This window comes from Loxodonta africana, chromosome 9 (genome assembly GCF_030014295.1).
Source record: "Loxodonta africana isolate mLoxAfr1 chromosome 9, mLoxAfr1.hap2, whole genome shotgun sequence".
Classification (NCBI taxonomy): Eukaryota; Metazoa; Chordata; class Mammalia; order Proboscidea; family Elephantidae; genus Loxodonta; species Loxodonta africana.
Window position 1 is genome coordinate 78,724,658 of NC_087350.1, and position 15,137 is coordinate 78,739,794.

Consider the following 15,137-nt stretch of genomic DNA (forward strand, 5'->3'; position numbering starts at 1 on the left):
CTATGAGTCGGAATCAACTGGACAGCAATGAGTTTGGGTTTTTTGTATATATTCAATATCCCAGGCACATATAAAATGCCTTATATGGACGATCTGAATTAATCATTCCAACAACCCCAAGAAGTAGAAGCCAATATTGTTCCTGAGTCTATCTAACATGCCCAAGGCCACAGACTCGGGGAATAGAAATGCTGGAATTCATGCTGTCTTCAGTTCAGCCTCTGTGTTAGCCCTGCATCTCCCAGGCTGGCTGCCCGCATCAGGAAGGGCTCAGGTTCCTTCCTTAGTAGAACCATGGCCCTCTCTGCCTCTTTGCCTTTACAAACAGGGCGACCCATCAAAAGATGGCATAGTTCCTTTGATTTCAATTTAACTTCACAACATGGCAATGTTTTCATTGAGAAATGATTTTGACCTTCCCCTTGACGAGTAACAGTGGATGTCTCTAGTTATCTTAGATTTCTTCTGAATGATTGGGTGAGCAGAAAAGGGTTTAAATTTGCTTTGAATTCCTAGTTTGGTTCTTCTCTTTATGTTTTATTTATTTAAGTCTAACAGGATACATGGCAAGACAACATTATTTTGCAAGAGACTCAGGAGAAAAAAAAGCCACGTGCAGAGAAACAGTAGCTGAGAATTTCACATCTGTATCGCACACTTCAAAATTTGCTCGTCCATTATTTTCACTTCCACGAGAACTGTATGAAGTAGGCAAGACAGGAATTATTTACCCACTTTTTAAAGGAGGAAACAGAGTCACAGAGCTGGTGAGAGCCTGCACCCAGTGCTCTTTCCACACCAGCCACCCCCCTATGTAAACAAGGACATCAGATCCCCACACTTTGTGGCAGGTAGAACCAAATGACTGCAGTCCTGAGGTCTGTGGCACACCAGGCTGTGGCCAGAGTCCCTGCCTGTGTGAAGAGCACCCTATTAGAGGAGGAGGACCTAGCACCAGCCATTTTCCCCCTTCTCACACCTGCACAGGGTGATAAAGCAGAATTAGCCTGCAGCTGTGGTCCAACCAGATAAAACATTTAGGCGGGAAGTCAAGTGACAAGTGAACTTGTGTGTGCGTGTGTTTAAGTGTTAGTTACTTTTGATATTTTAAAAAAGCTCCTAAGCTGCTTGTGGAAGTCAGACTAAATAGCAGGAAGGTACTGCGGCAAGATGGATTTAGGAACAGACCAATCTCATGTGAAACTCCATGGGACACCTGCTCCTCATCAACAAGAGAACCATGCTCCAGGTAATGAAAGAGACCTTCAGAGGCAGTGGCTGTTGGGAGGAATTGGGGTTGTGATTACTTGCCTATGCTTTATGGATCTGGCAAAAAAAAAAAAAAAGGCATCACTGAGTAGGTTCATATAAGTTTAGGTGGGAAAAACTGAGACTGTGTAACTTCCTGAGGAGCCTTCTAGCACTAAGATTCTAATAAGACAGAAAACACAAGGTAGTATAATAAATAAATTATTAGTAAGAAAATTATTAAAACAAAAGATAGGGAAAATATACAATACTGTATGGATGTGGTAAAACAAATATACCCGTATGCTCCTACGGCAGCATAAATTTGGTGTAACTTTTAGAAAAAGCTGTGGCACTGAGTAGCCAGAACTGTAATTGTGTTTATTCTCTTGACTCACGAATCCTGCTCCTTGGGTCTGTCCTAAAGCAGCATTTCTCAAAATGTTTTGCAGAATCCTAGGCCTTGAGATACACTAAGAGAGGGTTCTTAAACTTTTTTTTTTGTGCCATGCTGATGAAGCCTACAGACCCCCTCTTAGAATAAAAAAATTTAAACATAGGACATTAAATACATAGGATTGGAAAGGAAATCGAGTTATCAAAACATGATTATCAAAATAAAAAAAAAGGAAGCTTGAAATACAGTAATATATGTGTTTGTAGGTGCGTTAAACAACAAGATCCAGTGCTGGGTCTAATAGCTAGCATAATGATATTTATGCTGTGTATAAATGATATTGATGTAAATAAATGATATTTTGAGGTACCTGCAGCAATGGTAATGTGACATGAAAATCAAGTCTGTCATTTCTTTGCGTGACAAAGCCACAGCTACTGCTAAAACTACCACGGTTTGTGGCCTACATTCATAATTGACGGAAATAGTCATTTTAATTAGAGGTTGGTAAAAATAAAGGTGTAATTTTTTCCCATCCAAGTTCACCGTTAAGAACCCCTGTCCTAAGAATAGAAGCCCCCACATGATGCAAATGGTTCAGGTGCCCAGCTGTTCACCGAAAGGTTGGAGGTTTGGGTCCACTCAGAGGAGCCTCAGAAGAAAGGCCTGGCAATCTACTTCTGAAAAATCAGCCATTGAAAACCCTATGGAGCACAGTTCTCCTTGGACACACGTGGGGTCACTGTAAGCCCGCGTCGGCGCAGCGGCAGCTGGCGGACACACGTGGGGTCACTGTGAGCCCGCGTCGGCGCAGCGGCAGCTGGCGGACACACGTGGGGTCACTGTGAGCCCGCGTCAGCGCAGCGGCCCCTGGCGGACACACGTGGGGTCACCGTGAGCCCGCGTCGGCGCAGCGGCAGCTGGTGGTGGTGTCCTAAGAACAAGGCACCGTGGTCGTGCCGCATACTTTGTCCCTTCTGGGAGCCACAGTGCAGGCTCGCATAGTAAAGGCTCAGGAAACTCTCTGTCAAAGACCTAATAACTCTCCTCAAACTTGCATGGCAACAGAAGCTTTTTTGATAATAACTTTAATATTTCAAAGAACCTGGAAAAACATAACCCTAAAGAAATAATCCTAAAGAAAGAAAATGCTATCAGCATGAATATGCTTATTATACTTTGGTCTGCAATAGCAAAAAAGAACTGTCAACAACCTGAATGCCCACTACAAGTCAAACGGTTAGGTAAATAACAATACATCAGCTTGATTAAGTATCATGTAATCATTAAAATTATAATTATGAAGACTGTACTGTGGAAAATATTTGATACAATGTTAGGCTAAAGAGATACAAAATTGTAATATGCTATATTACAACTTGTTTAATATTGTGTAATACAGGGATTGGATGGAAATGAATAAAATGACAGCAGGCTACCATGCTAAGGATGGCAGAGCATGAGTGATTTTTTTCTTCTATTTATACAATATGTAAAAATCATTTTGAAGAAAGGAATAGGTTGATAACACATTCATGTATAAATACTATCTGAAAAGTGGTCCTCAAAAAGCTAGAGGAGAAAAATCTTAGACACCCAGCATAGAGATTTTATCACCTTTCCATAGGACTCTTTGACTGATAAATGCCATAATTCATCACTTTTTCCTATAACTTTCATTTTGGTTCTACAGAAGTCATTGGAACTTGGAGTTTGCGAAACCGGGAGCAACTCAGAAAAAGAAAAGTTGCAGCAGAAGAAAAACAAACTTCCCAGTGGCTATTTGGGTATGGTATCAGCGCAAGGGAAGGAACTAGTATTTATCGAGTATATGTTACATGTCAAGTAGTGCTCAGCACTTTCACAGACTATATTTTATATTTCCAACAATCCTGTGAGTCAGGCATTATAATCTCTATTTTAAGGCTCAAGACGGTGCAGTTGTTAAGTGCTCGGCTGCTAACCAAAGGGTCAGTGGTTAGAACCCACCAGGTGCTCCGTGGGAGAAAGATGTGGCAGTCTTTTTCCATAAAGGTTTACAGCCTTGGAAGCCCTATGGGGCGGTTCTATTCTGTCCTGTAGGGTCGATATGAGTCGGAACCAACTCAACGACAACAGGTTTGGTTTTTTGGAATCTCTGTTTTACTAAAAAGGAAAAGTAAGTCTCTGATGAGTTAAATCTCATGCCTGAGTTCACATAGCTAGTAAAATGGTGGGAACAGAATTTTATCCCTGGTCTCTTTTAATTAGAGCATCAAGCAATCCAGTTATATTGTTGAGAGGCCTGGGGTTCAGCTACTGTGATCACAGAAACATGTAAGCATCATGTTGTTGGGAGTGGGGAACATCACTGAGGAAGCCTCTGAGAGTGTTCTCTAAGCTTCCTATTAGTCAAATCTTTATTGTACAGGTGTGATTAACTCTCCATGGAGTAAGTGAGTGACAGAAGAGTCTGGGGAGTCTTGAACCTCCAGTCAAAGTCACCTCTATGTAATCTCGGTGACAGAGTACAGAACGTGATCGTAAGTGAGGCAGCATCTATTTACATCCATTTAGAGTATGACTGTGAAAACAAGGGCTAGCCTGAAGATAGAAAAGGGAGCCCAAAGAGCCCGAAGTACAACACCCATCTAAGCCAGTGTGTCTCAACCTCTACACTGTGCTGTGGTCAGTGTAATTCTTTGTTGTGGGGGGCTGTCCTGTGCATCTCCGTTTAACAATCTCTGGCCTCTACCCTCTAGATGCCAGTAGCACCAGGGCCTTCAGCTGTGACAATTTAAAACATGTCCAGACGTTGCCAAATGCCCCCTAGTGGGCAAAATCACCCCCAGTTGAGAACCACTGATCTAACTAAGCCCTCTTCTCAAGAGAGGACTCTGCTCCCCCACGGCTTGAGTACTGTCTGTAATGCTATTACACAGTGCTCTGCTGTAACACACGTTTCTACAGTGCCAATCAGCTCACGTAAACCCACTGCGGTTGAGCTGATTCCGAATCAAAGTGACCCTATAGAACAGAGTAGAACTTCCTCCTAGGGTTTCCAAGGCTGTAATCTTTAAAGAAGCAGACTGCCACATCTTTTTCCCACAGAATGGCTGATGGGTTCAAACTCCTAACCTGTCAGTGAGCAGCTGAGCACTTAACCACTGCGCCACCAGGGCTCCTTGGGGATATAATTAAAACCACCAAACCCACTGCCGGTGAGCTGACCTGTAGGACAGAGTAGAACTGCTCCACAGGGCTTCCAAGGCTTTAATCTTTAGGGAAGCAGGCTGCCACATCTTTCTCCTGCTGAGCAGCTGATAGGTTTGAACCTCTGACCTTTTGGTTTGCAGCTGAGTGCTTAACCACTGCAGCACCCAGAGCTCATTTAGCTCACATAGGATTGGTAAATAGGAGAATGATGTCCGTATAATGTGGCAGAGGCACTGGTTCGTGATTTTTCAAGGGGAGCCAGAATAGTGGAATAGAATTAAAATCTTCAACAGGAAAAGCCGTCAGCTTGGCTTGCAATGTATAAGCAAGATCCTTTTCAGCAGTATTTTATGAAAATTGAAAACGAGTGCCTGCATTCACAGCTCCCTCCCCAGATAAGCTCACCACCACCACCTCCCACCTCGCACAGCTGTCCGCAGGTGGCAGGCTGCGCTTCCTCCTATGCCCAGCTTAACGGCTGCACCGCTGGCTCAGAGCGCCCCTCTTATTTGCATGGTCTCAGCGTCTGCAAGCTGCATTTACGCTGTTGCTTCTGTGTATTTTTTCTATCTCCTGAGGCAGCCTCCAGTCATACTTACCTGCCTGTCTGTACTATTCAAATGATCTCTGCCAGTATTAAATAGCTGCATAGATTTTGAGTCCTTTGCCTCAACCCTATTCCCCCCACCCCCCTTAACCACTGTTACTTTTAGTGCATGGTTCTGCAGAAAGTGAGTTTTTTTTTGAATTGAACATATGTTGTAACAGAGAATCCTGTACTCGGGTCCTGCGGCAGGTGACTGTTGAAGATTATCCAATTAGTTTCCCTAATACTGCAGCCACCAAGCAGCCTGGAATCATTACTTGGCTCCCCATACTTGCCTACAGAGAAAGAGTGCTTTCATTTGCTAGCTCAAACATTCTCTTCTGAGTGACTCTGTATTTCTCCCTGTTATACATTGGGCTTTTGGTTTACCTATCAGTCTCTTTGAGCCTCGTTGATGTGCTTGGTCCCTGGGGACTGGAGCTAGCTAGGCTCAGTGTGCTGACAGAATTGGGGTTCTGAGCTTGCTGGGCTGAGGGGACAACACTGAGACATTTATCAAGGTAGATGACGCCTTGGTGGACCTCTTGGCACCTGGCTGGTCTTGCTTTGGCAACATATCTCTATACTACTGAGGGCTGTATCCTCTTTTCTCACTACTAGGTACTGCACACAGTGAAAGCTTAGTTCCGGAGAAACAGCACAGTGCAACTGTTAAGAGTCTGGCTGCTAAAGCCAGAGTGACTAGATTCAAAGCCTGGCTCCCCAGCTTCCTAGCCAATTGACCTTGGGCAAGCTCCTCAACTTCTCTGTGCCTCAGTTTTGTCATCTATAAAATGGAGATAGTAACAGTATCTACTTTATAGGTGGATGTGAAGATTATATGAGATAGCAATAAGTAAATAACTTAAAACCGTTCATGGCACATAGGGAACACTGTGTTTCCTACTTTAATTTTAGAGAACTAATTTGTATTTGAGGCTCTGGTGACTCAGTGGTTAAGAGCTTGGTTGCTAACCAAAGGGTCGGCAGTTCAAATCCACCAGCGGCTCCTTGGAAACCCTATGGGGCAGTTCTACTTTGACCTATAGGGTTGCTATGAGTTAGAATAGACTAGATGGCAACAAGTTTGGGTTTTTTGGTTATATTTATATCTGGATAATTTTCTCATCTAATTTATTAAATGTAATTCTTACAAAAACCATGTGAGGTTGGGCAGATATTCCCCCCATTTTACAGATGAGGAAACTAAGGCTTAAGTGACCTGCCCAAAATCGCATTGTTGATAGGTGTTAGAGGACGGACTAAAGTCTAGGCCACACGGATATTTTTATATTTCTCAAAAACTACCAGGGAAGGCGCGTACATTATATTACTCAGATTCTGTTATATAGAGATCTATATAAAAAATTCTTTAGGATTTAATATCTAGGGAAAAAAAAAAGTGTTTCCTGAAGAATTCAGATATACCTTTTTTTTTAAATCTGACCATAAGAACTTTATTACAATTCATCTTGTTACCATGGTTGCTTGGAGTTATAGTTCAAAATGGTAAGGTGCCATAACGATCTTTAGATTCCCCCTTCTTCTATATGATTTTTAGTATTTATTTTTGACTGTCCTAATATATATGTATACAATCATACACACAGTTTTTTGATATTGACCACAAACTGAGTTTGGTGATGTAATCATTCTTAAAATTTTTAAACATACACTAAAGTGATGTTGTTCTCTGCCGTTGAGTCAGTTTTGACTCGTAGCAACCCTATGTACAATAGAACAAAACGCTGCCCAGTCCTGCACCATCCTCAGAATCGTTGCTATGTTTGAGCCCATCGTTGCAGGCACTGTGTCAATCCATCTCTTTGAGGGTCTTCCTCTTTTTCCTTGACCAAGCACGATGTCCTTCTCCAGGGACTGGTCCCTCCTGATAACATGTCCAAAGTATGTGAGACGAAGCCTCGCCACCCTTGCTTCCAAGAAGCACTCCAGTTGTACTTCTACCAAGACAGATTTGTTTGTTCTTCTGGCAGTCCATGGTACATTCAATATTCTTCACCAAAACCATTCAAAGGCATCAGTTCTTCTTCGGTCTTCCTTATTCACTGCCCAGCTTTCAAATGCATATGAGGCAACTGAAAATACCATGGCTTAGATCAGGCGCACCTTAGTCCTCAAATGACATCTTTGCTTTTGAACACCTTAAAGAGGTCTTTTACAGCAGATTTGCCCAATGCAATACGTCGTTTGATTTCTTGACTACTGCTTCCATAGGTGTTGATTACACAAAAGTAGAGCAAGGTATACATTTTTTTTAATGTGTAAGAATCTATGAATACTACAAGGACTTCAAAAAACAATGGTTTTATTTCCAAAGAACATCTAGTTTACTAAAAGAAATAAGGGTTCTCCTGTACTAATACAGTAGGAGGCAGCCTATGTTCCTCCCCTTAAGCAGGATCCCCATAATAAAGCCTACAGGAGTGCTGGGCAGGAAGAGCATTGCAGCCGGTGGTCCGTTAGAGAAGGCTCCATGGAGCAGGTAGCATGGAGCAGAATTTCAACATGTTTAGAAAAAAGATGACATGCTTATTTATAGGATCTTTTTTCCCCTTGAGCCCATCTGTATTAGCCATCTGTATTTGGTTATATTTGTAGTGTCTAACAGTTTGTCACTGGCTGCAATTTCCAGGCATATCCTTTCATCTTCTAGATCTTCAATCTAGCTGCTAATTAGGAGTAATGTGATGTGGTTGTTCATGCCTTTCTACAGGCCTCTTAACCTTAAGAAATGTGTTTGCAGCTTTTGACACAGCTTACAGTACAGTTATGTGATGCGTACTACAGTTAATTAGTGGAACCCTGGTGGCGCACTGGTTAAGAGCTTGGCTGCTAACCAAAAAGGCTGGCAGTTCAGATCCACCAGCCACCCCTTGGAAACCCTATGGGGCAGTTCTACTCTGTCCTATAGGGTCACTATGAGTCTGAATTGATTAGATGGCACATAACTACAACAACATAGCTAATTAGCATTCTTTACATGAGACACTGTAAATGATAAGCAAGCTACATATATCATCCACCTGCAGGCTGCACAGACAGGAGTCATGCCTGGGTGGATCTGCAGCTTTGTGGATCTAGAAACTCAATCGTATCAGTTTACCCAGGTGGTAATGGGCTAACACACATGCTAAATCCAAAGACACTCGTGTATAAACCAGAATGCTAGTTTTTTAAAATATTTATTGTGCTTTAAGTGAAAGTTTACAAACCAAGTCAGTCTCGCATACAAAAACTTATATACACCTTGCTATATACTCCTAGTTGCTCTCCCTCTAATAAGACAGCACACTCCTTCCCTCCACTCTCTATTTTCATGTCCATTCAGCCAGGTTCTGACCCCCTCTGTCCTCTCATCTCTTCTGCAGACAGGGAGTGCCCACACAGTCTCATGTGTCTGCTTGAGCCAAGAAGCCCACTCTTTACCAGTATCATTTTCTAGCCCATAGTCCAGTCCAATCCCTGTCTGAAGAGTTGGCTTTGGGAATGGTTCCTCTCTTGGGCTAACAGAAGGTCTGAGGACCATCACTTCTGGGGTCCTTCTAGTCTCAGTTGGACCATGAAGTCTGGTCTTTTTACAATAACTTGGGGTCTGCATCCCACTGCTCTCCTGCTCCCTCAGGGGTTCTCTGTTGTGTTCCCTGTCAGGGCAGTTATCGGTTGTAGCCGGCCACCATCTAGTTCTTCTGGTCTCAGGCTGATGTAGTCTCTGGTTTATGTGGCCCTTTCTGTCTCTTGGGCTCATCTTTACCATATGTCTTTGCTGTTCTTCATTCTCCTTTGCTCCAGGTGGATTGAGACCAACTGATGCATCTTAGATGGCCACTTGCCAGCATTTAAGACCCCAGATGCCACTCTCCAAAGTAGGATCAGAATGCTATTTTTTAATATTTTATTTTTATTGTTGAAAATATACATGGCAGAATATGTACCAATTCAACAATTTCTGCATGTACAATTCAGTGACATTCTTCGAGTTATGGCAACCATTCTCACCCTCCTTTTCTGAATTGTTCCTCCATTAACAAACTAAATGTCCCCTAAGCTTCCAACAGAATGCTAATCTATTTATAACAAGAATTATAATTTTCTATAACCAAACTTTAATTATATGCTAACACACACACACACACACACACACACACACACACCCCCGAAGAAGTTTCCTGGTGAGCAAAGCCAAAAAGGCCCGGAGGGACATTTCCTCTCCCGACCATTGAGAACATCTAGCACCGTTCCTTCATTTTACAAACAAGGAGACTGAACTCAAAGAGATTAAGTAACTTGTTCAAGGTCATGCAACAAGGCAGTGGGAAGCCTGGGTCTTTATTACTAAGCATTTGTTTGAATTCTGTAGCCCTGTTGCTGACACTAATTCTGATCTTTCCACAGAGAACAGAAGAAAAGCAAGCGGCAGAAAACAGGAAAAGGAAATGAAAGAAGATGCAGAAAGAGACAACAAACTGCAGTACTGAAGGTGGATCCTGAGCCACAAATAGAAAAGGAAATGACAGAGAAAGCACTGGTACCTACAGAGCGAGAAACTGAGCCTCCTGGGAGTGTAACCAAAGCCTTACCTCCTGGAACCTCCCAAGAAAAAGCAGTGGCTGAGGAATACTTTTCTGAAACATGTCAAGAAAGCATTATACATCAGAAAAATTCTTCTGAGTACCAAGAAACAGGGGCACAAAATCACCCTTCTGAAACACACCAAGATATAGCTGAACCCGAAGACTTCTCTCCTGAAATGTGCCAAGAAATAGCTGTACTTCAAGACCATCCTTCCAAAATGCACCCAGATATGGCTGAACCTGAAGACCTTTCTCCTAAAATGTGCCAAGGAACATTTGTAGTGACAGCCCTTCCTTCTAAAACATCTGAAGATACAGCTGGCCTAGAAGGATGCTCTCCTGAAGTATACCCTAAACCAGATGTGCCTAAAGGCTACCCTCTTGAGACAGACCAAAAAACAACTGAACCCAAGGAATGGAATTCTGAACCAGATCAAGGTACAGCTGAGAACAAAAGCTTCTTTCCTAAAATACAAGATACAGCTGTGCCTGAAGACCTTTCTACAAAAACATACCAAGAAACAACTGAACCTGAATACTCCTCTCATAAAACATATAAAGAAGTGACTGTGCCTAAAGCCCCATCTCCTAAAACCGTCCAAGAAACACCTGGGCCTGAAGAACATTCTCCTGAAATATACCGAGAGAAACCTGGGCCTGAAGAACATTCTCCTGAAATATATCAAGAAACACCTAGATCTGAAGAATATTCACCTAAAATATATGAAGAAACATCTGGTCCTGAAGACCTCTCTACTAAGACATGTGCAAATAAAAATGTGCCTAAAGAATGCTTTCCAGAGCCACACCAAGAAACAGGTGGGCCTGAAGGCCAGGATCCTATGGCACACCAGGAAGATGCCAAGGATTTTTATACTAGTCCTCGAGGTAGGGGCTGTTCATTGGAGACAAGACAGTGACAGTATCACTTAATTGTGTTTCCCATTTATAATCACAGCACCAACAAAGGTAGATTCCCACCAGAGTGCTGATTTCCAACCTTCTTTGACAATCTCAGGTTAGCCTATTATCTCAACATGTACCATGAATGTCACTGGCTAGTTCCAAGTAAAAAAGGTTTTTCATTCAACCAATGTCTGTCTTGGCACATTTCCAAAAAAATTAAAAGAAAATAATTGAAAATGCAAGCATGTACAGTAGGTACTTACACATACTATCCATTTTGAGAAGCTGTAGTCAGTGAGGGAAAGAAACCCAATATAGGATAAGTTATGTACAAAATATCTTAAAGGACAATTAAGTCTAGATTAACAAAAAGCTTGATGAATAAGGTTTTTTTCTAGAAATTTTAGTTTTCCTGATAAACTAAAGGCAAGTAAATTCATGATAAAAGGCACTGAGGGAGAGACAAAAGCATAAAATATGATCCTTTTGCCAGAAATCATTCTTGTAAGATTTGTCAGGTTTACCACAAACCCCTTCTTTTTCAATATTTGTTGCTGAAAAGCTTTCTCCTTTCTTTCTTTGGCAATCACAGACTTTTGAAAATCATGTGACCTTTCTTTGAGGGTGGTGGATCTTTTCTTGCCTCAGGGACAAAACTGAGACTGTTGTTTCTCTTTGTATGGAATTGTAGGTGGATCAGACAGGGGCTGAATCTATCAGATCAGTTACGCCCAAGGAACTGCTTTCTAAAGAAATCCTGGTGGTAGCTTAGTTCCTTTTTTAACTCTTTTAACAAAGTTTAATGGACATCATCGGAAGTATATTTATTGGGCTAGCATTTATTAAAAAAAAATTTTTTTTTATGTGCCAGACACTGAATTAAACATTCCCTGTGGATTATCTTTGTTCACTATTAACAATCCTATTGGATAAGTAATATTGTACCATTTTATGTATAAGGAAACTGAGGCACTGAAAAGATAAATTTGTCTGATTATTTCCTTTGGCTAAATCCCTAGAAGTGGAATTTCTGGGTCAAAGACTTCTCATTTAAAGATCAGATACATTTAGCCAGACTAGCCTCCAGAAACGTTGTACCAATTCGTACAAACCAAGAGTTGATGAAAGCGCCCTTCCCCCACACCCTTGCCAATACTGTATATTATTACATTTAAAGGAATTTAAGAACCCTTGCCTGTCTGGTAGGTTCTGTCTTTATTTTTAGATAATACCTTATTGTTTTAGTTTTCTCTTTGATTATTAATGCTAGTGGGCATTGTTTTATGACTATTGAAAATCTGGATTTTGCATGTGTGTGAATTGCCTGTTAGAATTTTTGTCACATTTTTATTTTGGGATGTTTGCCTCTTTTAATTGATTAAAAACCTTTTAAAATAGCATAGTTATTAAACTTTTACCTATATATAGGTTGTAAATATTTTTTCCAATTGCTTGTTTTAACTATGCTTATAGTGGTTTTTTCCATATAGAATTTTAATTTTTAGCTAGTCAACCATGTCAGCCTTTTCCTTTGTAGTTTCTGGTCTCTGTGGCATGATTAGAAATGTCTTTCTAATCCTAGGATTAGAAAAATATTCTATATTTTAAACATTTATGGTATTATAATCTTTAATCTATCTAAAATTTATTTTGTGCATGGTGTGAGGTAGAGATTTTTTTTCCAAATGAATAGTTGATTGTCCCAATACTATTTATTGAACCTATTTTTTAAATTGTATTTGATATTACAGAAATCAAAGAAAAACCCAAAGCAGAAGAACCAGGAACACCATCAAATTTGAACAGTCCTCAAGAGGATCACCCAGAAAATGACATCTATAGCTATGTTTTATTTTAACAATGCTCAGCCATAATAGTTACCATCCAATGGAATATACATCTCTACAACAGTCATTACAATTTTAACTTAGTCGTTTTTCCATTTATAGACCATGTCTGAACGAGAGAACTAACATGGTTTTTTTAGGCTCTGTTACATAGACAGTATCTTGCTTGTGTGTGTGTGTGTGGTGATGAGAAAAGCAAAAAAAAGGGAAGGAGGAGGGCTGAATAATTTCCCTCTCCCTAAATATTAATGGTAGATAATTGATTAATTCTTAACATTTAAAAAATTTTAGAAGTATATAGTTTTCTTGTAAACTTTGTTCAATTATTAATGTAACAATAACATCAAAATTTTATTCAGGTTTTAGTTGGCTCTTTTAGTTAATTTTATTAGCAATTTTTATCATTTTGGTACATCTTCAAAGATAATCTTAGAGGGATGAGTGTAGTTTACTTTTGTATTTGAATTTTGATATTATATTTTAACTTTTTAAATATTCTATTTGTGCAAACTGTATATTAAATAATTATTACATGCTTAACTGTGTGGATGGCATCATGTTAATCACTGGGGGTTAGAAGGCCTATAAGACATAGTCCCTGCTCACCAGGAATTTAGTCTAGTTTCATGGGGGAATAAAATGGAAAATAAATAATTACAAAGGTAAATAGTAAATGCTAGCACGCTTTGAATAATAGAAACAATAAAGGAAATGCTCACTTTTTGCTGGAGTGACCTGAAAAGGGGAGTCTTGAAATGTTGTTTTAGTCATCTAGTGCTGCTATAACAGAAATACCACAAGTGGATGGCTTTAACAAACAGAAATTTATTTTCTCACAGTCTAGTAGGCTAGAAGTCCAAATTCAGGGCCTCAGCTCTAGGGGAAGGCTTTCTCTCTCTCTGTCGGCTCTGGAGGAAGGTTCTTGTCATTAATCTTCCACTGTACTAGGAGCTTCTCCATGCAGGAACCCCGGGTCCAAAGGATACGCTCTGCTCCTGGCGCTACTTTCTTGGTAGTATGAGGTCCCCCTGTCTCTCTGCTCCCCACTTTCCTCTACATCCCAAAAGAGATTGCCTCAAGACACAATCCAATCTTGTAGATTGAATCCTACCTCACTAACACAACTGCTACCTACCCTACCTCATTAACATCATAGAGGTAGGATTTACAACACACAGGAAAATCATGTCAGATGACAAAATGGTGCACCACAAAATACTGGGAATCATGGCCTAGCCAAATTGATAACACATATTTTTGGGGGACACAATTCAATCCATGACAAATATGGAGAGGATTAGTATAGGTGAAGATAAGCAACACTACCGTATGTGACACAGAGAAGGGCGAGTTCCAGACATGTCAGGAGAACTGCATGCAAACTACCCTAGTTAGTATAGGTTTCATATGGAATAGTAGACTAGCATGCAAGCAATTTGGTATTACTAGACAGATGGTAGAAAATTTTGTGTACCTAACTAAGGAGTAATTATCACTTACCTTTTAGGTAATGGGGACCTAGGTAAGACTTTTGAACAATGGAGTGGCAGATTTAGTATTTTAGGAATATTTATTTGGTGATAATAGTCAGGATGAACTGGAAACCATAAGAGACTGGGGTCAGGGATAGGAACTATTCTGGGTGGGAAGATGTCTGAAAATCTTCCTGGTATTTTTTGGGGCAGGGGTTCAGGTTTTTTTTTTTTTTTTCATTTTTCTTTCTGTAACTAAAGAGGATTCCAAGTAAAGGAGACTTTTGCAAATGAGGGTCACTCAGCAAGGGCACAAGTACTCAAGCTTTCCATATAGATACTGTGCTAGGTACTAGGCTATAGCAAAGAACAAAGATCCCAGTTCCTGAGGCATTTCTGGTGAACCTCCTGGGGCATTAGAAACTCTGGGTAAGATTTTAAAAATACAGATGCCCAGACCCTTTCTCCAGGGATTCTGATTCAACTGTCCAGGGTGAGGTCAGGCACAGGTATACGTATTTTTAACTTTTTTTTTTGCTTTAAGTAACCTGTTTTGGAGGAGTAATTTTACAATAATAGAAAAGTTGAAAAGATAGTACAGAAAGTGTTTGCCCTAATTAGTGTAATGTTAACATCTTACATAACCATTTGTCAATACTAAGAAATTAAGATTGTTACATTACCATTAACCGAACTACAGACTGTATTCTGATTTCACTAGTTAGTTTTTCCACTAATATCCTTTTCATGCTTCAGGATCCAATCCAGGATACCATATAGCATTTAGGGTATTTTTAGTTTAAAAAGGAGCCCTGGTGGAGCAGTGGTTAAGAGTTCAGGCTCCTAACCAAAAGTCAGCAGTTGGAATCCACCAGCCGCTCCTTAGAAACTATG

General features: G+C 40.5%; 1 protein-coding gene across 1 annotated transcript; it reads left to right on the plus strand.

Annotated features, from left to right (window-relative positions):
- The first annotated feature begins 726 nt into the window (after positions 1-726).
- HEMGN (hemogen) lies at positions 727-13,630 on the plus strand. Its single transcript, XM_003407842.3, has 4 exons — positions 727-1,249; positions 3,339-3,432; positions 9,840-10,906; positions 12,676-13,630. The coding sequence occupies exons 1-4, from the start codon at positions 1,171-1,173 to the stop codon at positions 12,780-12,782; spliced, it is 1,347 nt and encodes a 448-aa protein (XP_003407890.1). The 5' UTR covers positions 727-1,170; the 3' UTR covers positions 12,783-13,630.
- Positions 13,631-15,137: the final 1,507 nt, after the last annotated feature.